Raw genomic sequence first — 25,424 nt, 5'->3', positions numbered from 1 at the left:
TGCTGTTTGTGGACTTCAGTTCAGCAATTAACACCACCATCCCCTCCAAACTCAGTGACCTCGGCTCATGCTGAAAGATGTAACAGGGAGCATAACGTTCTCCACGGCTTCGCCAGACCCTCACACGATTATCCAGTGCACCTGCGTAAATAAAAAAATGAACTATGGTGGTTAGTTTGTTAATGAAGGACTTGTGCCCAGAAGGACTTGTGCCCAGAATGCAGGATTTAAGGGTGCTTTCAGTTCTTAGCGAGGGGTGTGTTGTAATAGTACCCTCCTCACAAACAGCAGGCACTTTTACAACTACGTAAGTTCCTAACTTCTTATGTGAATTCAACTAGCTAAGTAAGACTATTGTTTTCCGGCCGACCCTCCTGACTACATCCTTAACCAATGAGAGGACCAATAGATGACGTTCATCCAATCATAAGCCGCTGCTTTCTCCCTGCAGCAGGATCCTCCCACCAATGTTGTTTCTCCATTTTGGCGGCTGTGTGGAAAACATGGCGGAATATTTGAAAGGTAACTAATGAGCCAAATTATGAATATATATTCCGTTATGCTGATTTACTTTAGTTATTTAGTGAAGACGGGCGTTTCACTTTTCAAATCGCTTAAATATGTAGTATGTTTGTTGTCATGGAGTTCACATAACATGAAGGACGGCGCGTGGATGGTACTTTATGGTGACTAGGAAGTCATTTGTCCGGAGGAACCTCACTGGCAGTGTTGTGCAGCCTCTTCACCCTCTTTTTTGACAACATTCTGCGTGCGAATTTCAATACATTTGGACTGTATCAGTAATAGGAATATGCTTTATGTTTTAGAAAGCATTACTTATTTAGTTAGTGTAACGATTTGTTTTTAAGGGCATGCTGCCGGATAAGCGGAGGAACCGTTGTATTGTTAGGTACGTTTCACGCGCCATGCAGCGCTACGGTAATGCTTAAATGGCACTTTATGTGTTTTTGACTCTTATTTTATGTTGCTGTGAGTGGTATGTATGCGATGATCAGAATCCCAAAGACTGCTGCTGTCACGGTTTCGAATATCTCAGTCCTCCACTTTTGTGTTTGGCGCTAAAAATGATTGAACGTTCGATTTCATTGAGATATGCTGTTTAACGTCCGCATCATGAAACGTGAGTAGCATCATAGCAGATCCAGTTACAAAGACTGACTTTAAAGTGGGTTTGGTTTCGCTTCCATGCTTAGACACGGAGTTAATGTGTGTGTGTGTGTGTGTGTGTGTGTGTGTGTGTGTGTGTGTGTGTGTGTGTGTGTGTGTGTGTGTGTTGTGTGTGTGTGTGTGTGTGTGTGTGTGTGTGTGTGTGTGTGTGTGTGTGTGTGTGTGTGTGTGTGTGTGTGTGTGTGTGTGTGTGTGTGTGTGTGTGTGTGTGTGTGTGTGTGTGTGTGTGTGTGTGTGTGTGTGTGTGTGTTAGGTTGCAGTGTGTCCTGCAAGATGTCCTGGGAGGATCTGGAGGCTCTGTGCCACAGAGAGAAGCTGTCCTGCAAACAGCTGGGGGTGAACCGAGCCAACCCCAAAGTCTATGATGTGGAATTCATCTGCGACTACAAGAAGACTAAGGTAAATCAGTATTATAACCATTGGTGTAAATGTACTCCACTACACATTTAATTTACTGTTCATGAGTATTGCGAAATATTTTAATAATATTTGTATTAAAATCACTACAGAAGTAGGCCCAGTTTTAGTAAGGATCAGGTCTCACTTCCACCCTGCTGATTTCCTTAACTTTTGAATTTTGGTCCTCCACATGTCTAACAATAAAAACCTTTTTCATCCTCTAAAATGCGTGTACAGTGATGCCAGCTGGAAATAAAGTAAATGTAGCAGCTGGTTATTCCAGGTTACCTTGTTATAACTGCATCTACCAGTGCAGGAACATCAACATGTTGGCTGACACAAATAGTTTGACTCATTTTAAAATATATAAACACAAAGCCTGGCATGCTGGTTTTGGGCTACGTACATTATAAATATGTGCCCCTATTTAAAAGTGCTTTGTGTTTCAGCAGGAGGAGTTCTACCTGTTGAAGTGGAAGGGCTTCCCAGAGTCTGATAACAGCTGGGAACCCAAGAGGAACCTTAAATGCCCCAAACTGATAAAGCAGTTCCACCTGGACCTGGATCAGCAGCTGAGGCGCCAAAAGAGACGCTGCATCCCGAAAAAACTTGATAAGGAAATTTCCTTGTTCCTGGTCCAAAAGGCCAAGCTCCGTCAGCGTCTGCAGCGCTGGGAGGCCCATCTGAACCAGACTCGCAACCACCCGGGCCGTATTTTTGTTACAAACGAAGTGGACCTTGAGGGCCCTCCAAAGAACTTCACCTACATCAACAACTACAAAGTAGGCCAAGGGATTGTGTTAGATGAGATGGCGGTGGGCTGTGAGTGTAAAAACTGTTTGGAGGAGCCAATAAACGGCTGCTGCCCCGGGGCCTCGCTGCACCGCATGGCCTACAATGAGAAGGGCCAGGTCCGGATCCGACCGGGACAGCCCATATACGAGTGTAACTCCCAGTGCCGCTGCAGCTCTGATTGTCCAAACAGAGTGGTGCAGAAGGGCATCCAGGTTGACCTGTGCATCTTTAAGACGGAGAATGGCCGGGGCTGGGGGGTGCGCACACTGCAGCACATCAAGAAGAACACCTTCATCATGGAATACGTGGGGGAGGTAAGACCTGCTCACACACCGCTCTCCCTTCTTGATTCTGATATTGACATAAGGGGCGGGGTCAAACAGGTTACATGTTATTTCAGCAAATTCTTTTTTTCATTATTCATTATTCTTTATTCTTTCAAAAGACAAAACATGCAAATATCCACTCACAAGTGAAGTGACAGTATAATCATTGAAAATAAAGTGGAAACCATACTAAATACAATCAGCAACACAGTCAAGAAAACAAACTACAAATCTAACAATGATTTTGTTTTTATATTTATTTAACCTAATTGCACTTTCAAGCTTACGCTCAAAGTAGGGCTGAACGATTTTGGAAAATAATCTAATTGCAATTTTTTTCCTCACTTGTTAAGCCCCCTCTAAAGGTCCCCTTTTATTAAACACTTCACAGACATGTTTTGTATAGATATGGCCCTACAATATATTGTTGAAATATAGCATTATAGGAGACCTTTTAATTTAAAATAATCTGCAGGAGAAATATGGGGCGACATAAAGCCTCTGGCCCAGCAGATAGATCAGCATGACATCTCAGGTGCAGTTGAGAGAAAAGGTTAGTCACTACCGACTTCCAGTGGATACATCACTGCTCCGCTAATGATTTGATTATAAGAGTGAATATATTGCGTTAACACCCACAACATTGTAAAATGAATGTTCTTGTTTATCGAGTTACAACAGAAATATAAAGGTGTGAGATATTTAGAAAAGGGTATTTTGATTACGGCAAATACATTCCAGAAGAATTTCCTGTTTTTTTATGTAGATGTTTTTATATTGTATGAAATGATCAGGAGTAGTGGTCTTCATAGAGGTTTTACTAAAAACTTAATCTTGTTAAATACTGTATTGGTTTTGTGTGCATGCTGGTACACACTGGGTACTCGGAGGTATTTCTCTAGAGCAGCGGTTCCCAAACGTTTTTTGCGGCGCACCCCCTTCTACGTCCCAACCGGGTTGACGCACAGCGGCTGTCTTCTTCTACGTTTCTATCAAAAACGAATAAAGTATAGTTTTTTGATTTCAAATAAAAGGGATTACAAAGGAAATGTGTATTGTTCCTGTTTTTATTGAAGCCTATGGAAAAATCCCACTTAAAAAACAACACTGTAATATTTTTACACCAGACCACCATTACATGTTTCATCTCGCGCACCACACTTTGGGAATCCCTGCTCTATAGTGTTTGTGTATTAACCGCAGTAGATGTTTTTGCCTAGTTTCAGTCTGTGCAATTTAAAAGTCATTTGTATTTTGGTAGTACACACATCAGAAAAAAACACATCAGAAAAGTCTGGTAATGACTAACTACTATCAGGGAGTTGTTCCTCGTGTCTCCTCCCGTTCTGTATTCACTATGTCATTCCTCCATGCTTACATCACGGTTCCTTGCAGCCCGCTGCACTCACCTAGCCTCTGCTGTCACACAGTAACGTGGTTCGGGCTAGGTAAACGTGTGTTCTGGGTGTAGTGAAGGGGACAGACCGCGAGCCTGCATCAGGACCCTTTTCAGATTTGCTGTAATGTAAATAACTGCCGAGGTGGAAACTGTTTTTCCAAAACCGAGCATTAGTAGTCTGTCACTAGTTTCACACACCTGTTGATCAGGTCAACTAATCGATTAGTCAACAAAATAGTTTTCAGTCAACTACAGATTTGTCAGGTCGAGGAAGCCCTGGTATTTCAAGATATTATATTGAAAGGGGTTTCAAATATTTTTGTATAAATAAAAGCTGATCTGCACACACAAAGCTCCCGTTTAAGGATTCCGATTCTGTGACGGTGCTTAAGAGTTGGTCTTAGCTTGGGTTGTCCATGAACACCCAGAGAGAAACAAGTTACCACAATAACATGATCCCATCCTCTGCATGAGAAGAAAACCATTTAAACTAATATTGTGTATTATCTGGGCGAAACACTAAAGACAGATTGCACATATTACGTTCAGGCAAAATAAAAAGATACAATTATTTTCTGCAATGTTAATTCTTTATGATTGAAAGCCTGTGTTCTCCGTGAACCAAAACTTTTTAAAATATCAAGCTGACACCTTTTTGTTAATTCTACACAGGCACACCTGACACCTCTCTCGGTAAAGACAGGATTTATTGCAGGGCTCCTGATTGTAATCCCTGTGGTTGTGCTGATATAACTGTCCTTCTCTTCCATCAGTTGGGCTTTGAGTTTCTTTTAATCAATTGTTATTCTTTAAATCGATGTTTGTTGCAGTGATGAATGAGTGTTGTCCTGTTCCCTGCAGATCATCACGAATGAGGAAGCCGAGAGGAGGGGTCATGTGTACGACTGCCAGGGCTCCACGTACCTGTTTGACCTGGACTATGTGGAGGACGTGTACACAGTGGACGCCGCTCACCAAGGCAACATCTCCCACTTTGTCAACCACAGCGTGAGTGTGATGAAAGACTGATATCATGAAATGACTATTTGTTTAGTGCCTTAAAAGGTACTGAAGGCACTTATGGTACATTCAGTAACTGTAAAGTCAGTGACACTATACAGTCATGTAACTGTTGTTAACTTTAAGTCATACTGGAGAGTAATTAAATGCATTCATTTGTGATCCATAAGTCTCTGCAGCCTTGTAAAATAAATCAGATACATGTGCAGTGACTTGTTGATGTCACTTGCAGTCTTTGCAGTCCCCCCCCCCCCTCAGCACATACTGCTTTGTATATATTTAGAGAATTTGAGTACCTAGATATGTACATTAAAAACTTTTTTTAAATTTGGAAATGCAAAGTTTCTCTTTATGTCTGCTATAGTTAAGCAGTGTCAGAAAACCTCCTTACACAAGTTGTGTTCTTTTTGCAGTGTAACCCCAACCTGCAGGTATTTAATGTGTTCATCAACAACATCGATGAGAGGCTCCCAAGAATTGCTTTATTCTCAACACGAGCGATCCGGAGCGGAGAGGAGCTCACATTTGACTACAAGATGCAGAGTAAGTGTCGCTGATCGAGTCCTCTTCAGGGGCCAGCTCACCACAAAACCAGAAGGACCTTTCTGTCTCTGCCTGTCTATCGGTCCACCTTAGAGTGAGCTACCTTCTCTCCAGGATGAAGGAAAACATTACATTTGAATATCTCAACAGCAATGTGTCTTTGCAGCAGTCATTACTCAAGATGAGTCATCTTTTTAAAGAATCGCAGTTCTAATCCGCAACCAATTTTTTTTTTCGAAAGGCCTTTATGAGTGTAACTGACAATTGGCACACATGTCTAACTAAACGGAATTTACAAAAAGACTCAGGAAGGCACTAAAGCACTAAAGTCTGCAGAACTAGATGCTTTGCCAAATTGTACAATGGGAAATAGACACATTTTGACTCTGTCAACACTAAATATGGTATACAGCAAGGAGGGGGATACACATGTTTGGTAAAAAATAAGCTAGACCTTAAAAAAACATGGCTGCCATGAATCAAGAGTCGCCAAAGATGTGGCTTAGAATGAAATGCTCACAACTCAACAGCAACTTATCCAATCATCAAACATTTAGTGGTTATATCCCCTCCTTGATGGGGAACAGGCCTACCAGCATATATGCTATGTGTTCCTAAACCAAAATCAAACATAATAAAAAAACAAAGTTAAAAATCCAACTGCGGCTAAAGGCAGTGAACATTACACAGGCTAGAGTCCATAGTCCAGGCAGGAGTTTTCTACAGTTTTCCTTAGCTTTCAAAGATTAAACTGGACAAACAACATTGGCGTGACAAGCTCCCTTTAACCAGTTAAATGAGTTTGAATGGTAACATACCAGTATGGGGGGGCAACATTTGGTAAAGGGTATAGAACGTTGCTGGCTTCTCTTGTGAGCCCTCTCTATCCTGCCCTGTCTTTGTCTGCAGTTGACCCGATGGACACGGAGAGTACCAAGATGGACTCCAGCTTCAGCCTGGCGGGGCTCCCCGGCTCCCCGAAGAAGAGGATCCGAGTGGAGTGTCGCTGTGGATCGGACTCGTGTCGAAAATACCTGTTCTGACAAGGGACTTGTAACACTGTCATCTATGGAGAGATGTTGAAATTGTACAGATTTTAATATGAATTTTTATTTTCTTATTGCCTATGAAAGCTGAAATTGACCAGCAACTTTATAAAGAATTTCAAATCCAGTAAAATAGAAACTGCATCAGTGGATTGTTTGAGTACTTAAAGACAATTATTTTCAATACTTTTACAAGAGAAAGGTCGGCATGTACATTAGCTCAGCGCAGGGCAGCACCGCATGAACATCAGAGCACTGAGCCTGGGGCAGTAACAGCTGTTGAGTGACAGTTTGTTGTCACATGAAGGCTGATTCGTTTGGCCCTCGGGACAATGTCTTCCCCCAATGTCCCCAATTCTCTCACAGTTTGCAGATCCATTCCTGCTTCAGTGTTGACCTTCTGTGCAAACTGTAGTACTGATGAGTATACGCCCAGACTTGGTGTATCCCCTCCCTCTCCTAATGGTCTCGACTCCTCGCCTCTTGAGATCCTTTTTAGAGTTCCCACATCTCGGCTATTAACTTGGTGTGCAATGCCATTACTGGTGGAAGTGACGGACAAAAGCCAAATGAAGCTTTCATTTTCAAAGCTTTCCCCCATCCACGGACCTCAGAAGCTAGCACAGTGCACATTGCTGCACCCCAACAGGGAGGAGTAAGAAAATGTTTCTCTGATTATAGTGAACTACACTGGCCAAAAAAAAGGTCACACTCTAACATTGGTTGGACCGCCTCTACCTTTGATTACGGCACGCAATCACTGTGGCGTCGTTTCCACAAGCTTCTGCAACGTCACAACATTTATTTCTGTCTTGCATTCATTTTTCAAAAAGATCTTGTATTGATGACGGGAGATTCAGACCACTGCGCAAAGTCTTCTCCAGCACATCCCAAAGATTCTCAATCGGGTTCAGGTCTGGACTCTGTAGGGGCCAATCCATGTGTGAAAACATTATGTCTCATGCTCCCTGAACCACTCTTTCACAATCTGAGCCCGATGGATCCTGGCATTGTGATCTTGGAACATGCCCGTGCAATCAGGGAAGAAAAACTCCATTGATGGAATAACCTGGTGATTCAGTATATTCAGGTAGTCAGCTGACCACGTTTGGGCAAGTTGCTGAACCTAGACCAGACCAAATGCAGCAACCCCAGATCATAGCACTGCCCCCACAGGCTGGTGACCTTTTTTTTGGCCGGGCAGTGTATGTTTTGTATATTAAAATGGGGGTGATCTAAACGACTCTTTCTGTTGGATCTTTTATAGCGTATATATTTTAAAATGTTAGGTTTTTTTGGTGCTGTCTGATAGGTGGAGAACAAAACAATGTAAATAAATGGCTTTTACCGGTTGCTGTCGTGTTTTCATTGTTGTTTTTTTACTTTGTTAATATGTGCCGGATGTAGAGGGCAGAGTGTTTTTTATGTCCAGTCCTCGCTTTGAAAGAATGCAACATAATACTACTAGATGGGGCTTTAGATCTCTTCCAGCTGATTTTTGAGTATCACTTCCGGCTGCACAAAGGTAACAATTTATATGAACTCTGATAAAGTTCTCCATTTCAACATTCATCTGCTTTATTTTAGAAACATTTCCTTTTACTTATTTTCGAAATGCTTCAACATAATGCAGGGTTGAGGATGGACCGGTTTGAATGCAAACATCTACTACTTTCAATAGTCATGTTTGTGTCTGATAGGGTTTTTCTAAATCAGTCTGAGATAATACTTCTTAAAATATTGAATCTCTGCTAAAAATCCATCAAAGACTATCAGACCAGAGGTGGTAGAAGTACCAGAGTGTAGTAATACTCTGTCACAGTAAAAGTCCTGCATTCTAAATGTTCCTCCAGTGAAAGTAGAAAGTACTCTCATCTAAATGTACTTAAAGTAGCGACAGTAAAAGTAGTCATTGTTTGATTGGTCCATTTCAGAATAATATCTGATGTGTTTTATAATGATTGATCATTAAAGTGTTCTCAGAGCTGGTAAAGGTGCAGCTAGTTTGAATGGCTTTGTATACTGCAGGGTAGCTGCTGGATTTACTGCAGGTGAACTGAAGTCTGATTTAAGGGCTGATCATATTTACCATCATTAATCCAGATCTGTAAAGTAACTAAAGGGATTAAATACATGTAGTGGAGTAAAGTACACCATTTACCTCTGAATTGTAGTGGAGTAGAGAAGTACAGAATAGCAAACAGTTGAAATACTTAAGTAAAGTATAAATCCCTCAGATGTTTCCTTAAGAAACATGTCAGTGAGGACAGAGGTGGCTGTGAGGTGAGCCATACTGTCGACAGATGAAAGCTGTCTGGGTCATCTATGGTTGCATGTATTTCATAGTAGCAAAAATCCACTGAAAAGATTTAAGGACATTTTTCTCTTTTTTAAAACAATAATCAAGCTTACCAGTGTGTTTATCAGTGTGAGCACTGGAAGGAGTTCAGCGAAGTGTACGAGTTAAGGCAGATGGAATGAATTCCTGTGTGCCACTGAAGGCAGTTGAGTTGTCATTTGTGGAGCAAGCATCAAGTGTCCGTTGGTGTGAAACTACTTTCTTCCAAATAATGATCCCTATGAACACTTGTGACAGTGTTTTGTTGGAGAGCGTAACACAGGACTGTTTCTGGAATTATGTTTTGAGTTTTTTTAGTGCGGTGACTAAACTGTCGGAGACAGAAAACCTGGACCAATACTGAACAGCAGAGAGGAACAATACATGTATGCTTGGTTTGCATAGATGTATGTATAAAATCAATATACCACCACAACCAGGAATTCTTGGAAGCACTCCCATGATCATTTCAAATGAAATTTATTATTTTTACAAAGTCATAAATTTCCAGAGACATGCGTAACAGAAGAACAGAAAAAAAAGAAAAAAACCAAAGGGAACCTGCAGTCTGAGCCGGCTCTGTGATGCCGGGTCAGAGGAATATCTCGTACATCCTTCAGACCTTTTGCTTTATGTCCGGATCAATGAGATTACATTGTTCTTTTAACCATTGACATTTAATGGTCTACCTTTAAGGTTTAAATTAAACATTTTCCAAAGAATTCATGAACTGGCCCCTTTCTAAGACATCGCAACATTTGGAGTTTTCCCCGCAGGAACGCTGTAAAGCTGCTGTGGTTCCTGTCGGTGTGTCTCTGTGTGTGTTCCAACTGTAGCACAGCAGAACAACCCAACACTAACTTTCAATGTGAATCTGGCTCGCCAGGCACACCCACACTCATGACAGCATTCACACCAAATTTAGTTTAAATGGAACAAATGGTTTCAACTTTCTGGACTTCTTCAAAACAAACGCTGCCTTCGCCTCTGCTTCGGCTGTGCTTCGCCTGTTTCGGCTAGCTGCGCTGCTAGCCTCTCGTGATACCGTGCACCCCTCTGACGTGACTAGAGACGATCTTTGAGACAAAAGAGAATCCTTAAAGGATCTTATAACTTGTTGTTGTTTTTTGTATGCTTATTTTGGCCATCATTTGTATTGTTTTTTGTTAAGAGGACAACGTGCAACAAACAAAAGTGTGACAATAACACAAAGGCTGTCAGATGATCACAGTCCAAACTGCTTTATCAGGAGATCAGACTGATGGAGGAAACACCTGTCAGTTTCCAAGCTGCCGATCATGTGGCTGTGAGGTCACCAGAGGTGGGAAGTTACTAAGTACATTTAGTCAAGTACTGTAGGCTACTTCACTTGAGTATTTCCAGTTTATGCTACTTTGTACTTCTGCTCAACTATAGTTCAGAGGTAGATGGTGTACTTTTACTCCACTACATGTATTTAATCCCTTTAGTTACTTTACAGATCTGGATTAATGATGGTAAATATAATCAGCCCTTAAATCAGACTTTAGTTCACCTGGAGTAAATCCAGCCGCTACCCTGCAGTATACAAAGCCATTCAAACTAGCTGCACCTTTACCAGCTCTGAGAACACTTTAATGATCAATCATTATAAAACATATCAGAGATATTATTCTGAAATGGACCAATCAAACAATGACTACTTTTACTGTCTCTACTTTAAGTACATTTAGATGAGAATACTTTCTACTTTTACTGGAGGAACATTTTGAATGCAGGACTTTTACTGTCCTCCCACCTCTGGAGGTCACTGTGTTAGCACATTAGCAGTTCTGATGGAGGTGACCCAGCAGAACCTCTGGAGTTTCCTTTAAAGACTGTGTTAGTACTGGTTTGATGTCAAAGTGAAACTGTCATGTACAGGTCTTGGTTGTTCAATATAATTGTTGGTTTAAGATGCTTATTTTTATTAATAACTCTTCAATCAAACATTCAGGTAGAGGCCAGTGTATGCAATCACATTTAGCCTGTCACATGTATGTGATTTATGTCAAGCTTTTTTCCCTTCGTTATCTCTAAATATATACAAACAATTATATTCATTTAATCATTGATTTACGAGATGTTCTACAAAAGGGACTTTGAGTAAACTTCATTGGTTTTAAAACAAATTCTGATCTCTTGAAGAAGGTCCTCATGAGGAATACTAAAGAAGCATTTGCAGGAATGATGTCATTGAAATGTAATATGTATCTGGTCAGTGTTCCCTCTTAGTCCTCCCATTGATGTAACCCTCAGTATACACATACACACAATCATTCCTGCCAATAGAAACACACACACACACACACACACACACACACACACACACACACACACACACACACACACACACACACACACACACACACACACACACACACACACACACACACACACACACACACACACACACACACACAGTATAAATCTGGTGATCAGGAACTGTTCTGGTGCATTTCAGAGTTGATTTGCTGTCATTATAATACACACTCATAATACAGAGGTCACTGTACATTTACAAAAGAGAAACTGCCTGAGGCAACTCAAAAAGCTGCCCAGCAACAGCTTAGTCTCACAAATGAAAATAGACAAACTCAATTTTTTTCCTTCATTCAACAAAATACCACAGAAATCCAGAGTAGGGGTCAGTGTACCCCCAGCGCTGTCATCGTCCTGACCACAGGGGCCCGGTCTGATAGGAAGAGCAACGAGTCTCCTGATGTCTCTGGTGTGCACAGTGTTCCGTCGCCTCCTGACTTCAGTGCAGACAGAGGAGACACGTCTGTCTACTCTTTGTTCCATTGGTGTGACATTTTTTTAATGGAGTAAGGCCATAATTCTGAAAAGATAAATTAAGATAAGCGATTCTCTGCAGCATGCTGTTGTTGGGGGTGTAATATATGCCATGGCAGAGAACAAGGGGCACCTCAAACCCCAAATACAATATTCCCTCAATCTTAAGGACATGTCATGTTTTCAGACATTCACTGAAAAATTACATTCTCTATCCTCTCCTCCCACTTCTACCCATCGTACAGTTCATTTCAGGAAGAAACAAGAAAAAGCACATTTATCCATCGATAAGAGATGTCTCTTCCACTGCCCCCTCTGACTTCAGTCCTGTGTGAAGGGATTAAGATGGATGCTTGGTGTGATCCTCAAACAGAACCAGGTGGAAGGTGATTCAGATGTATCCTGTAGTCTTATGAGCTGCTGAAACATGTCGTGCTCTATGTGATGTGAGTGATGCAGTTTTAGTGTTTCCAAAGGTTGCCTCTTGTAAGCTACACACACTTCAGAAGGAATTTGAAAGGTCACTTTAGTGGACCTGCATTCGTTTTAGTAGTTTTTTTACCTCATGTCCGTGGATCTCTGTCCTCACGTGTGTGATCAAGGTTTCTATTATTAAGAGTTTGACTTAATTTTCATAAAGTTCAACATTATTACTATAAATTCAGACTTCCTTTCATAATCTTGATTGCAAAAAGTAAGTATTTTTTACATTTATATAATTCAGAATTTGGTTTGACTGCCTTCCCATATTGAGGTGAAGCAGCAAAACCAAAGTGTGTGATAGAGCCTGCTGTAATGCCAAAAGATTTCTATTGGCTACACTAGATGTGAACAGGGTCCATATAAACACTAAACACTTCTTGCTGTGGCCTAAAGCTCCTGTCTGGCCTGTGTCTGCCTGATATCTACAGAACATACTGAGCTCTGCAGGTTCCAGAGCCCTGCTGCAGCCTCAGGACTTCCGTTAGCGGCTCTCAGGTGTGACAGGTGTAAATGATGTGTCCTCAGGGGGGATCATAAAGAAATCAGGCTCATCTATCAGTGTATTAGTTCAGTGTTTTGGAACTTCACACGTTGATTTGATGGGCTTAGAAAACTGTCTACACACAGTCGATCAGCATACATAAATACAAATGTTCATGTCGCAGGACCAGCATGGAGATGAATACATGGCAGCTCTATCACTCTTCTGGTATTAGTACTGAGTGGCAAATAACCGCTGAAGCACTGCTTCAGAGGAGAAGTGACAGAGACATACAAGAAAAAAAAGCTTTGCAAATTGTACATGAACACAAAGTTATTAAGAAATATTAAAAATGAATGTCAATTCAATGGTCCACAATACAGACATGTACATTCACAGGTGGATCCCATTCTCCAGAAACAAGCTGATAAACTAGGCTTATGAAGACACCAGAGCTGAGGGAATGCTGCTGGACATGGCTGTGCACTGTCAACTGGACACCAAAGGTAATGTGTTGTTGAGTTTATAACAAAAATCTGCTCTGGGCTAAGAGAAGCCTTTTATGCAGAGGGGCTCACACTTTAACAAGCTGCTGTTAATGTTTGCAGACGATCACATCCTCTCTTTTGACTCAGTCATGCACAGATCTAAATAATAATAATGTGCATCAGAAGTTTTGTTAGTTAATTCAATTAGCGACACCTGGAGAAATCATAGCATGAATAACTTCTGTCGATCAGTCAGGATGAGACCCATTGTCCCGGTCTGAGAGCTGGTGTTCCTTCCACTCAAGTATTAATAATTCATTACAAACGTGAGATCAGTTTAACCCTTCTCTCCGCCCTCTGACTCTGTGTTCCCCCTACTTTTAAATATTTTATTTTCATCAATTGACCATTTTCTGGCCAGACTGTGACATGATGTTTCTGATGCGAACAGTTCCTCTTCAATGTCACTATACAAAATGCTTTGCTTACTAATCCAGCATGTAACTTTATTATCTTTGTCCCCCGTAGGAAACTTCTATCAACTTATTAACTCAAGTTTCCTTTCAATCAACCCTAGATGTTTCTCATTTTCCATTCTTTTTGAAGCAGCTTGGTAATTTGTTTGCTGTTTGTCTGGCTTGGTTTCCATAATGACTGCATTATCACTTGCATGTTTCTTATGAAAGTATTTTCTTTCTTATTATCAAAAGTCAAGGTTTGACTCCATGTATGAGGTGGTTTGAGTGAAAAAAGGGTTGGACGATGAAATACATGCTAACCATTCCAGTGTTATCATTATATTTACTAGTTTGCAACCACTGCTTAAAAATAGCTTCTATTGTATTGAAATGCTGCAACAGTTCAAGCAAACACTCAACCCTGTTGACTGTCCTGGGTTCCTCTCTATGTTTAGATCATCCTCTCTGATCACATGACACAATAAGGCTCTCGTGGCAAATGAGGTTTAGTCCTGCAGCAGGCTGGTAGGTGGGAAAGGAGCCCTTTCTTCAAGTCTTTGTTGAGGAAGAAACAGACAATAGGGTTGACCCCGGCTTGGGCAAAACTCATCCACACGGTGGTGGAGAGGTACCGGTGTGGTATTGTACAGGCCTTCACAAACACCCGCCAATAGCAAGCCACTATGTATGGAGACCAGAGCACCAGGAACAGCAGGGTGATCACATAGAACATCCTGCCAAGTTGCTTCTCTGCTTTGAATTCATCCATGCCCAGCAGGCGCCGGTTCTGGTTGTGCAAGTTCTGTCGGATACCCAGCAGGGTCGGCGGCATTGGCCCCCTCCCAAAGCCTGCAATCCAGTTGGCTGCTGCTTGGCCAGTAGCCCCCGGCCCGTGGAAGGTCCAGTTCTGACTGATGGCCGGCACCATCTGGACCGGCTTCATCTTGCGGTGCTTGTATTCAAAGAGGAGTAACTTCATGTAGACAACATGTGTGGCTAGAATGAGCACAGCCAGCATTAGCATGAAGCCGAGTGTATCGTTAGCCTTGAAGTAGCGATGCTCGAAGATGCACTGGTCCTCCTCGCGAATGAATTTATAGGTACCCACATCAAAAACTGGTGGGAACGCCATCGCCACGGACAGTGTCCATACCATGCACACCACTGCCACACAAGTCCAGAATGTCATGCGTTTCGAGTAAAAGCGGTGGTGTGCAATGGCCATGTAGCGTGTTACACTGATGCAGAACAGCATGAATGCGGCATGGAAGCAGAAGAGCACCGCCATGAAGGCCACCACCTTGCAGCTCAGCACGCTGTAGGTCCAGGCCGAGCCGTTCTTTATAGACACCAGCACAAAGGGGAAGCAGATGGCCGAGCGAATGGTGTCTGCCAGGCACAAGTCCAGCAGGAAGTAGTAAGGTGCTTTGTGCAGGGCCCGGTCCCGCAGGACCAGCAGAGACACCACCAGGTTGCCCAACAGGCTGATGCAGATGATCAGCCCGAGGAGCACCAGTTTGATATAGGTAGAGACAGCCGAGGAGGGGCTTTCTGCTGCCATGCCTCCTGCGGTAGCCACCACTGCCATCAGCCCAGCAGGCCCTTCACTGCTCTCGTTCCCATTCGCCATCGCGATTGCCCCTCCACCCATACCAGCTTTTCTATACACACCAAAGCCGCCGCTTCCACACGGCCTCCTCCGTCTACTAATGGTTCCTGCGTCCTCGTGGTTGCTTTTTTTCTGCAGTTCACAAGGAACACCTCAATCCACATTGCCCCATTTCAAGCAGGGTCCCTTTGACGGTGTATTTTATCGTCTCACCTCCCGATCTGCTCCAGGCGCCTGAAAGCAAAAGGACAGACAAAGAATTAGGAGTTTGGATGATTCTCTTTAGTTAAAGAAAGGTTGCTGTAAATTACTTCTTAAGCTCTAATGAGTCACGTTTTGTAAATGAAAAGATCATCATTTTTGATGCCTAGGGGTGTTTTCAAAATTCTTAAAGGCTGGTGTTAAAACTATTGATCAAACTTTGATGTGGACCAGCCACCATATCAGGAGGAGCATTTATGATGTCAACCAGATGCATCGGGAAGATGTTGAGAGCTAGCAGGAGGGCGAGGGGGAACGCTGCAACAACATGGTGGTGAAACTGAACTGGAACATCCTCTCCGGGAAGTCAGTGATCAGACCGAAAGCCAACACTAACGGATCAGCTGGTCTCAAACCCAATGAAGTTTGTGAGCACATGGTATTACACCACTTTCAGATCAATCTGCTGATCATGTATGGCTCATGCTAAATTAATGCATAATGCAAGTTAGTCGGGGGAATGGTATTCATTATAAATCTGAAAGAAAAACAAAGTTATCTTTAGTATATTAGTTAATTTAATAACAAGTTGATCAAGTTAAATATTGCAACCCCACAGTCTATCCCCAAGAAGACACTTGAGTGACATCTTTGTGTGTTTGTCACTTTTCAAGAGAGCTGAAACCTAGTTTCAGTCTTGACATTTAATGTTAATAATTCGTTATTGTGGGGACCCCCATATGACTCCAGAGATATAAATAACCACAAAAGATTCAATGAAATAGGACCTGCCCAGGCCAGGAGTAAACTCTCAAACAGGCTCAGTGGTATCCTTATAATATATTGGGAGACCATTTATATTTTTCCATTAAAAGAGAACAGTATACTATGCTTCTTATTTTCACTTATCACGTTATTCTGTGCTGCAGTAAATGAATAAAGTTTAAAAGCAGCTAAACTGTCATGAAACGTGTAGGAGAATAAAGTAACCTAAAATGCAGCATTAACTTAAAATGCACCTCATTTCATTAGCCCTCTATATCAGGAATCTGATTATTATCCAAAACATTCTGACTTCTGAAACCATACACTCATTTGGAGTGTTTCAATAGTGGAAAGTAGAGACCTGAATGCTATCGTGAAGGCTCAGGTAAGAAGCTGTGCTGCACTGCAACCCGGGAGGAAAGTTAATCCCTTCATTTATCACACCAACCACTAAAGCTGGTCTTACTTATAGTGTGTAATGTCAAAACAAAGAGTGATGAATTTCCAGTCGTTGGAGGCAGTTTGGTTCGGTGTATTTTGAAGGGTTTACAGTACTCAGGTGGAGGACTTGATGAGTGAGTGGTTGTAGCTGTGAGCGTCTGCTGCGTCTGGTTAGATTGGTATGCTCTGCTCCTCCTGTGTGCCATAGCCTTTCCGATCACCTATGACACTATTGATACACCCTGTGCAGCTAATCACAGCCACCAAGTGTTCAAAATAATATTGCACTTATTCTATAGAAAATAAACTGACATGCCAAGACTAAACATAAATGGCTTCTACAGTGTGCATTAAGTGTTGGAGCCTTAACATGTACTGTAATAGGTACTTTGGCCAGCGTTCAGAATATTTTGGCCGTCCAGTTACAAGGATCACAGGAAAAAATAAATTGTATGCAATTATTGCTTCCTGGGTTTAAGTCTCAGGTGCCAGATGAGTGGAACCAGAAAAGCAAATCCAACAGACTGTTCAGTTGTAATAGTGGATCAGGCTCTAATTGTTAACTGATGCAAGCGTTTGAACATCTTCGACTGTTTAAAATGTAAAATGTAAGGTACTGATCTGCAAAAACAACGCCAACATGGAGTGACGGAACGAAACCTTCATATCTGTCCCAAAAGTACACAGATATAAAACTCCACAGAAAAAAACTACAGCACTTCAAACACTTAAAGGTGTTGGATTAACATTCAGTCTGTACTATACTACTTATGAATGCAGCTATTCGATGTTAAGACAAATCAAGAACTCAGCCTCTAAGGAAAGAAAACCTCTATCTTTAACAAAGCTTGGCAGCCAGTCTGGAATTAAAGAGTGGGTTTCAATGCATGTTAGTTAACCAACAGTACAATATCATATTTTTCATTGTGTGCTGCTGGCATGGTTGTCTTTTTTTTCAATGTACCTCACAATAGATCTGTGCTGATATCAATCGATTTTAAATATTAGAACTACGTGCAACATTACGAACGTGGAGAGATTATGAAATCATTCATTTCAAACCAGTTTGTCTCTTTTCCTTAATTTGACACCTGTGTGATATGAAAACAAGTAAAATAAATAGCCCACTTCCTAGCTTCACTCTATTACACCTCACATCATAAATGATAATAAAATCCATGAAAACAAACAAACCAACTTCCTTTGTCACTGTGCGCAGTTAAACCACTGTTGGAGGTTTGTCTTTTCCAACAAGAAGTAATCTGAATACTCTCAGCCATTACCCTGATTGTGTCTTTGAGCATGTTAGCATGCTGATGTTAGCATTTAGCTCAAAGCACCACTGTGCCTCAGCAAAGCACCACTGCTGCTGTGCCTGCAGAACACCCCATTCACAAATAAAAAGAGACGAAAGCAAATAAGGGGGATGTCAGTTTTGTCATTTCAAGATAGAAGCCTCTGAAATGTTTCTATTAATTATTTATTGATCTATTTGGTCATATGTCAGCCCAGTCCAAGAACAGTCTGTTTGTGAATATGAGGAGATCGTTTGAGGACATTTTATTACAAATGAGCAAAAAGAAAAAGCCTTAATGTGGCATCCTTGTGGCTTAAAAGTAGCAATAGCTTAGTTTGTCCTGAAAAGAAAGATGTATACAACTTGATTATACCTTTCAGCGTTGAGGTTCTACATGCATTTTTACACAAGAACACAAGGCAAACCAAAAATATTAAAAACAGGTTTTGGCCTGGAGAGTGAAAACAGGAAATGATGAATGTAAAATCAGAGAGTGATAACAAAACACATATAGAGTTATTATGTTTAATTCATTTGACTTTCATATACTGTTTTTATCAGGTTCAGTTTGAGTTGCAGTGCTCACAGCTCCACAGGCTGGGGTCTGAGGGGGCTGAGTCTGAAGGAGGGGCTTTGCAGAGCTGAGAGTTGGTTGGCGGCGGAGGGCAGAGTCACTGTCAGGAACTGGGTAGCAACAGCAGCCCCATACCTCTGACTCAATGTCGGTGGGAGGAGGCGACAGAGCTCAGTGGAGGAGATGAAGACAGAGCTGGTCTCTGACAGAGGGGCCCAGCATCAGGCCCCTCACATGGAGATGCGGGGGGCCGGTAACTGCTGCAGTCCAGCATTTAGGAGCCTGGCGGCTTTAAAATCACACATCATATGATCTGTATATACACGTTGGGGAGGTGGGGGGAGCTGGTTTCTTCGGCCACACTACACCAAATGATATTACATCTCTTGCTTGTTCCAGTACTGAGCGAGCCGGGGGAAAGCATGTATTATTTATCATCAACACAGCAGTGTCACACTGACTACTGAATGCTGCTGTGAGACATGCATCAAACATTAGCTTAGCTCTGCATAATGCCCCCCCCCCCCCCCCCTGTAGAGGCTGGCAGACAAAGGCTGTGTCCCAGAGAGCTGCCACAGTCTGGCCCTGCAGAGACATACACTCAGGCTGATGGGTGCAGAGCAGGCTGCATGCAGACCTGGGATGTGTGGGCAGCACAAAATGGTGTTCATTTTGTGGTCCTTACCTGCTGGGGCTGCTGGTCCTCCACACTGTGGCGGGCAGGCCGTGTGTTGCAGTCCACATGAACGTAGAGCTGCTCCACACAATCATCCAGAGGAGAGATAAATCAGCTGCTGTGCCGACAGCTGTCAACGGTCCAGATCTTTCAAAAGGTGTTAAGGGAAGCCTGTTGAGGACTCCCTTTATTAATCAAAGGGCTTAAAGAACCCAAAGCTGTTTCCTCTTTTTTCTCGTGCATGTCATGTCTCCGTTTTTCCACAGCTCGTGCCGGTCGACAGTAAATCCACAGTGACAGGCAGCACAGAATGCTGATCCAGAGAGGGCTGCTCCTTTATCCAGTATAATAAACATTAATGATTAAGAAGGATTGCAGGTGATAGGATCCTATTGTGGCATGTGTAAACTGACGTTCTGTTGGAGCTGCCAGCAGCAGACGCCCTGTGGAGCCTCTGCTGCTCCCGGTGTCCGAGAGCCTGTCTATCCGCCGCCGCAGGTCCTCTCGCATGAATCCGGTCAGAACCCTCTGTCTGCTGTGCAGGAAATCCTTCAGCATGCAGTAACGATTTGATGGCTTCCGGTCAGAACAGATTCTGTTCGCTAGCTAACGTATTGAGGCCAGAAAGCCCCGAGCTGGCAGGGCTGCGGGATTACACCGAGGCCGGTCCTCATTCTGTCCCGCAGCCCGTAAACGGCCAGCGGGGAAACACTGTGCGTAGAGCCGGGGGAGACGTCTGCTGCTCGGTGTCACTGCAGCTAAATGTGCCGCTTTGTACCGGAGCCGAGAGGTAGCGATGGGCCGGGAATAAGATCAGCATCCAATCGTCAGGAAAGGGAACTGCTGGTATCGGGACTGATTTTAATCCCGTCTGGATGCTCCATGGTCAGGGGCGGCCCCAGACTTTTTGGGGAATGAGGGCGGACTCTCACCACCAGAGACCCCCCAATGCATGGGCTACATTGTTTTGAAAGTTAACATTGATAAATTGTCTGCAACATCACACAAACTTTACACATTCAGTTAGACTGTTTGAAGTCTTGAGCACCTTCATAAAATCTGTCACTTTGAATAACCTTGTTGTTGAAGAAATGTGTTAAACAAATAAGCCTTTTCATTTCAAATGGGACACATTTTGGGAAGTCAAAGAGTTGTAGGATTATGGATTATTAATAACATCTGTATTAATATTGAGTTCACCATTATTTAACACAAAACCTGACTTCGGAAACATCATGCATATATTAAACTCGAAAAAAATCCTTTTAAAAAGGGGTTTTCTTGAACCATAAATATAAATATACCAGACATAAGTATTTTGAAAGAGAGAATTAGTCAACAAGCTGCGCAGCCCTGATGAGGATGATGATGATGATGATGATGATGTTGTTGATGATGATGATGATGATGATGATGATGTTGATGATGATGATGATGATAATGATGACAACGATGACAACGATGATGATGATGATGATGATGATGATGATGATGTTGATGATGATGTTGATGATGATGATGATGATGATGATGATGTTGATGATGATGATGATGATGATGATGATGATGATGATAATGATGACAACGATGACAACGATGATGATGATGATGATGATGATGATGATGATGATGATGATGATGATGATGATGATGATGATGGGGCAGTTGCACTGCACCACTCCATGTGTTCTAATGGCAGTCCTGCAGGGTCCTCAGATCTGTGTCTGCAGCACACTGGGCTGTAGTTAGCCGAGGTCACAGGAACATCTGGCCTTGCTGATGACATGAAGAGCTTCACAGTGCAGCCTGGATCACTGCCCTCCTCACGGCAGGTCAGTGTGTTTGTGTGCTGCCTGAACAGATGTGTGCTCTGCTGGAAGCTGTTCACTGCAACACCTCCACCTCACTAACCATGGAGCCAACGTCAGGCACATCACTTACATCACTGTTTGGAGCACAGGTATGTGGGTGAGAAACCATTCAGAAAGATTTAATACAATTATGTATAATATATTGCCTTGCAATGTAACAGTTTAAAAAATGGTTTTATTCATCAGATGGATTTAAAACCTCTTTACAGAGACCTCTAACATAATATCCTGGCTCAAGCTATTGCGCTTGAAGTGCGGGGGACCTGAACTCTAACTAAGCCATACAACTCCCACTCCAGGTCAGGAGGTCTGTCCCATCTAGGGCCCCTCCTTTGCCTACCACCCGGCCCACAATGCATCCCACCCCAATGTGAGTGCTGTCCCCCAGGGTGGCGGACCCATGTGAAGATTTTAGGCTTTGCACAGCAGAGTACAGGTCTTACTCGAGGAGAGGGCCCTGATCTCCCTGTCCCTGGGGTGTAAATACAGGACAAACTCCCCTCTCTCAGACAGAAACAGGAAATTATGTAACTTTTCGTAACAATGGTTTTAAATCAAAGAATCTCTTGGACAAAAAATAAAACATGAAAACTACACTGAAAAAGATGTATGTTTACAGTCAACATGTTCCACATAACTGTATAAGATTAGTTGAAAGCAATAGTATAAAGTTGAACCTAATGTTTTATATTTAAATGTAATATAATTGCTTTCAACTACAGTTATGTGAAACCTGTTGACACCTGTTGACATTAAATTAAAGTCACTGTTTCACATTTTTTTGGAGTGTAAAATAACATGGTGTTTATTTTTTGTAAACCTCTTTTGTTTTAAATTCGGATGTGTATAAGCTACTTGGTTTTTGCAACACTGTAAATATACACAACTATCTTACAGTATTTCATAATAATTCTAAAATTCTAAATAAATAAAAATTCTATAATTAATCAACAATTCAATTGCAGTTGGTTTAAATGAAGGCAGATACATAACCTATGGTTATTAGTTTTCTGTCAAGCAGTGAAAATCAGCTAATCATCCATCAGCACCACACTGAGGATGTGGCCAGATCTCTAGTGATGAGAGCTCTTTTGTATTGTAGCAGGGGACCACACGGAGCTGCAGGCGTCAACAGGCTCACAGCAGTCTCTCGCCTGAACTCTCTGTCTGTATGTTTCCTCAGAAAGTTTTATCAAACGGTTTATAATTCTGATAATAATTCAGGTTTCATTTATTGTGTTCTCCTATTTCTTTAGTTGTTCTACAGCTGATAGGAGAATCAGTCGACCTTCTCTCTGCTGCTGGATGCTTTTTAAATCTGCGTCCGAGCTCATGTTTATCAGTTTAGTAAAGCCTGTCATAAATTAGTTTATGCGACACTTCAGTTTTATGTTGTTAATGTTCCAACTACTGTTATTCTTACAGTCAGCTGAACCACTGATTAATGACTTCTAATGAACTAAAGTCACATTAACTCAATGTATTGTGTTAAATACTGCTCTCTGTATTTGTAAGGGAAAATGAAAAGGAATACAGTAATATTTACAGAAAAAATTAAGAGACCACTACAGCATTATCAATGTCTCCGGTTTTACGATTTATAGGTTTGTCTTTGAGTTAAATCATTATTTATTGTATTCTATAAACTACTGACAATATTTCTCTCTGTTGGAATTCAACAGACACTGGAATGGTTGCCATACATGTAGAGATAAAGATTTAAGAAACATGTGGAGCTGTATGTTCAGAGTAGAGTAGATGCACTGTCTGTTATTTGCAGTGAATTTCAGTAATGCGTTACCGAGCGTGTCTCTTCTAACTCACTGTTGTCTTGCTGATCATCCTGACATGTCCGGACCTCTAGCACTCATTGGGGGTCTGATGATGCGACAAGTGGTCATAAACTTTACATCTGCTCTTGTAAAATAATCCCTTTGACCTTTAATTAATTTTATTCTCTGTGTTTGTTAAAGCTGTTCTTTTTTTTTTTAAAGTGAAAGCACTTTGTAACTCATTTTGAAAGGTGCTATGTAAATACAGTTTATTATTATCATATCATTCACACAGTAAAGGTCATCACGGAAACAAAGTAAGTGCTGATGTTGGGTTAATGAGGTTACGCACTCGTATGTAAACGAGTGCAGTGTGAATCGAGGTTTTTGGTGGTACAGTTAATGTGGACTAACCTGTGAATCACTTTATGCTTTGAAGCAGAACATTTCGAATAACCATATCTTAACAGATTCATTGACTTCTGACATGCTGACGATGCGATTGAAAAGTAAAACATGAAACCGTACGCTTTTTCTTTGTTTCCACTCCTGTCATCACAACGAAAACTCCATTTGCATAACGTCTTTGGGTCGACTGAACTTCTTACTCATTCACTGTGACATCATGCAGAATAGTTACATACACTTTAGTTTTTCAGTTTTATCACCACTCACTGACCACAAACTTCTGAATTAACGCACTGTGTTGTAAAATCAAAGCAATGAAAAGAGATGTGGACCTCATTAACAAATGTGTTGTAATCCTGCTCAGCACGGCACTGTAAAATAAACATATTTATTAATAAGCATTTACATTGGGTTCAGCATTTTGTTTGTCAGGACCGGATTGTGTGTTCAAAGGGAGGATTCCGCTCAGTTTCATTCTCTGCATCAGAAGTTTAAAAACTGAGCTAACGCAATTGGAAAATACTGGAAGAAATAATGGATTTTCAAAAAAAAACACTAAAAAAACCTCCATCAAGTTTGATATTTGTGTTCATCGGGCTTTACCTGTGCATGCTTTGTAATATCTACATAACATTTCATATACAGAAAAAAGAGGTGCACATAAAAGAACAGCGCCTGATAACGCCCCATGAGCTTTAACATAATTAGGAAACTTTCTGAAGTGGCGTTTTGAAGGACTCAGGCTTCTGTCGTGCCTGGCTGAGATGACCTTTGATAGAGAAAAACAGCAGGGTGTTAACACCTGTCTGAATGTCACGAGCATGCTACTGGGCTTCCCCCCCGCTTGCTACTGTTATTGCTTCCTCTTCAAAATGTATTTGTGTACCATTTCAGGTTGTTGAAAATGTCTGAGACCATTCTGACACCACACAATCATATTTCTGAGGGGTTTCAAACTAAAAACAGGCACTCTTTAATCAAAACATCTAGTCTCAAACAAATGCTTGATAAAAAGTGTGGCAAACTCATATCTAATTGAAGTTTTACCAAAGTTCCAATCACGAAGAGAGCTCTTTTAGTTTTTTGAGTGAAATGCCAAACTTTATTGTAGCTGGATTGATTAATACATCTCATCATCGATGATGTAAGGGAATTCCTACACTGATATGTAATCAATAATTCTAGGGCCTTAAAAGGTGGGAAAATATATTTGTTTACGCATTCGCACACATTTGTCGAGAACGCTGTCTGTTTAATGTCAGTATTAACTGGTGGGGCATGAAGTCAGTACTGATGAACTGTGGTATGTTGTTAATATATAAAACGTGTGATATACTGAGGCAACTTTAGCCGGACACAAAGAAACAAATTCATTAATAGATCTCCTCGAGATGTTACTTTCTAATATAGTGCAGGGATGAGTGTCATGTTTAGCCCCTGCAGTAGAACCAGGCCGCAATAGAATTCATCTCCACAGTCAAATACATAAAATATGCTCAATGGCACAATAGATACCTGTATGAGGTTTAAAAGCCCTGTTTATCTACCATGATGTTTACAATTGTCAGGAAGATGTCAAATAAAATGACGTGTTCGTTAAGCCGTCTTTAGCATTCTGTAAACGTTTTCTGGGTTCTGCAGGGAAGTATGAAGAACGTTATGAAACAGCTAGGCCAGACACAGGATTGTATCATCTGCATAGAAATGGACATAGATGGAAATTCCTTGTTTGGGTTATGATTCCTATTAGAAATAAGGGCTCACATTGTTGGAGACCTACCTGTGTCATGCATGCACAAAAAGCTCTGTTCAATATCTATTGGAAAGTCCCATTGCTGACACCTGCCCCCCAACATATTTTACCGGGGAAGAACCAGAGCTCTAGCAGCTTTTGTAACATCTGTTCTTGAAACATGACCGGTAAGTTTCAAATTTGTCCGGTAAAATTAATTATTTTCCGGTCACTTGACCCGCAAGAAAAAATCCCATCAAATTGTAAATCTATTCTACATTTAGAAACAAGAATCAGAAG

General features: G+C 41.6%; 2 protein-coding genes across 5 annotated transcripts; one reads left to right on the top strand and one right to left on the bottom strand.

Moving 5' to 3' along the window:
- The first annotated feature begins 419 nt into the window (after window positions 1–419).
- suv39h1b (SUV39H1 histone lysine methyltransferase b) lies at window positions 420–8,069 on the top strand. Of its 4 annotated transcripts, none has more exons than XM_063895535.1 (6): window positions 420–522; window positions 1,442–1,587; window positions 2,040–2,696; window positions 4,969–5,115; window positions 5,541–5,670; window positions 6,580–8,069. In XM_063895535.1, exons 1-6 carry the CDS (start codon window positions 468–470, stop codon window positions 6,711–6,713), a joined length of 1,269 nt encoding a protein of 422 aa, XP_063751605.1. In that variant the 5' UTR covers window positions 420–467; the 3' UTR covers window positions 6,714–8,069. The 4 variants fall into 4 exon arrangements, with proteins under 4 accessions (XP_063751605.1, XP_063751597.1, XP_063751622.1 ...); XM_063895527.1 differs by having other exon boundaries at window positions 2,037–2,696; XM_063895552.1 differs by lacking the exon at window positions 420–522 and adding an exon at window positions 537–910 and having other exon boundaries at window positions 2,037–2,696.
- Window positions 8,070–9,517: 1,448 nt separating this feature from the next.
- Window positions 9,518–20,082, bottom strand: gpr173 (G protein-coupled receptor 173). The gene is made up of 2 exons (XM_063906780.1): window positions 19,351–20,082; window positions 9,518–15,621 (listed from the first exon to the last, which is right to left on the bottom strand). The coding sequence occupies exon 2, from the start codon at window positions 15,427–15,429 to the stop codon at window positions 14,248–14,250; it is 1,182 nt and encodes a 393-aa protein (XP_063762850.1). The 5' UTR covers window positions 15,430–15,621; window positions 19,351–20,082; the 3' UTR covers window positions 9,518–14,247.
- Window positions 20,083–25,424: the final 5,342 nt, after the last annotated feature.

This window comes from Eleginops maclovinus, chromosome 1, assembly GCF_036324505.1.
Source record: "Eleginops maclovinus isolate JMC-PN-2008 ecotype Puerto Natales chromosome 1, JC_Emac_rtc_rv5, whole genome shotgun sequence".
In the NCBI taxonomy this organism is placed as follows: Eukaryota; Metazoa; Chordata; class Actinopteri; order Perciformes; family Eleginopidae; genus Eleginops; species Eleginops maclovinus.
The sequence above is the reverse complement of the archived record's forward strand: the minus strand, read 5'-3'. Positions and strand labels throughout refer to the sequence as shown.

Coding starts and splice junctions, on each gene's coding strand:
- suv39h1b (XM_063895527.1), top strand. CDS start 468: ATGTTGTTTCTCCATTTTGGCGGCTGTGTGGAAAACATGGCGGAATAT. Junction 1,588..2,036: donor GCGACTACAAGAAGACTAAG/GTAAATCAGTAT, acceptor TTTGTGTTTCAG/CAGGAGGAGTTCTACCTGTT. Junction 2,697..4,968: donor TCATGGAATACGTGGGGGAG/GTAAGACCTGCT, acceptor TGTTCCCTGCAG/ATCATCACGAATGAGGAAGC.
- gpr173 (XM_063906780.1), bottom strand. CDS start 15,429: ATGGGTGGAGGGGCAATCGCGATGGCGAATGGGAACGAGAGCAGTGAA.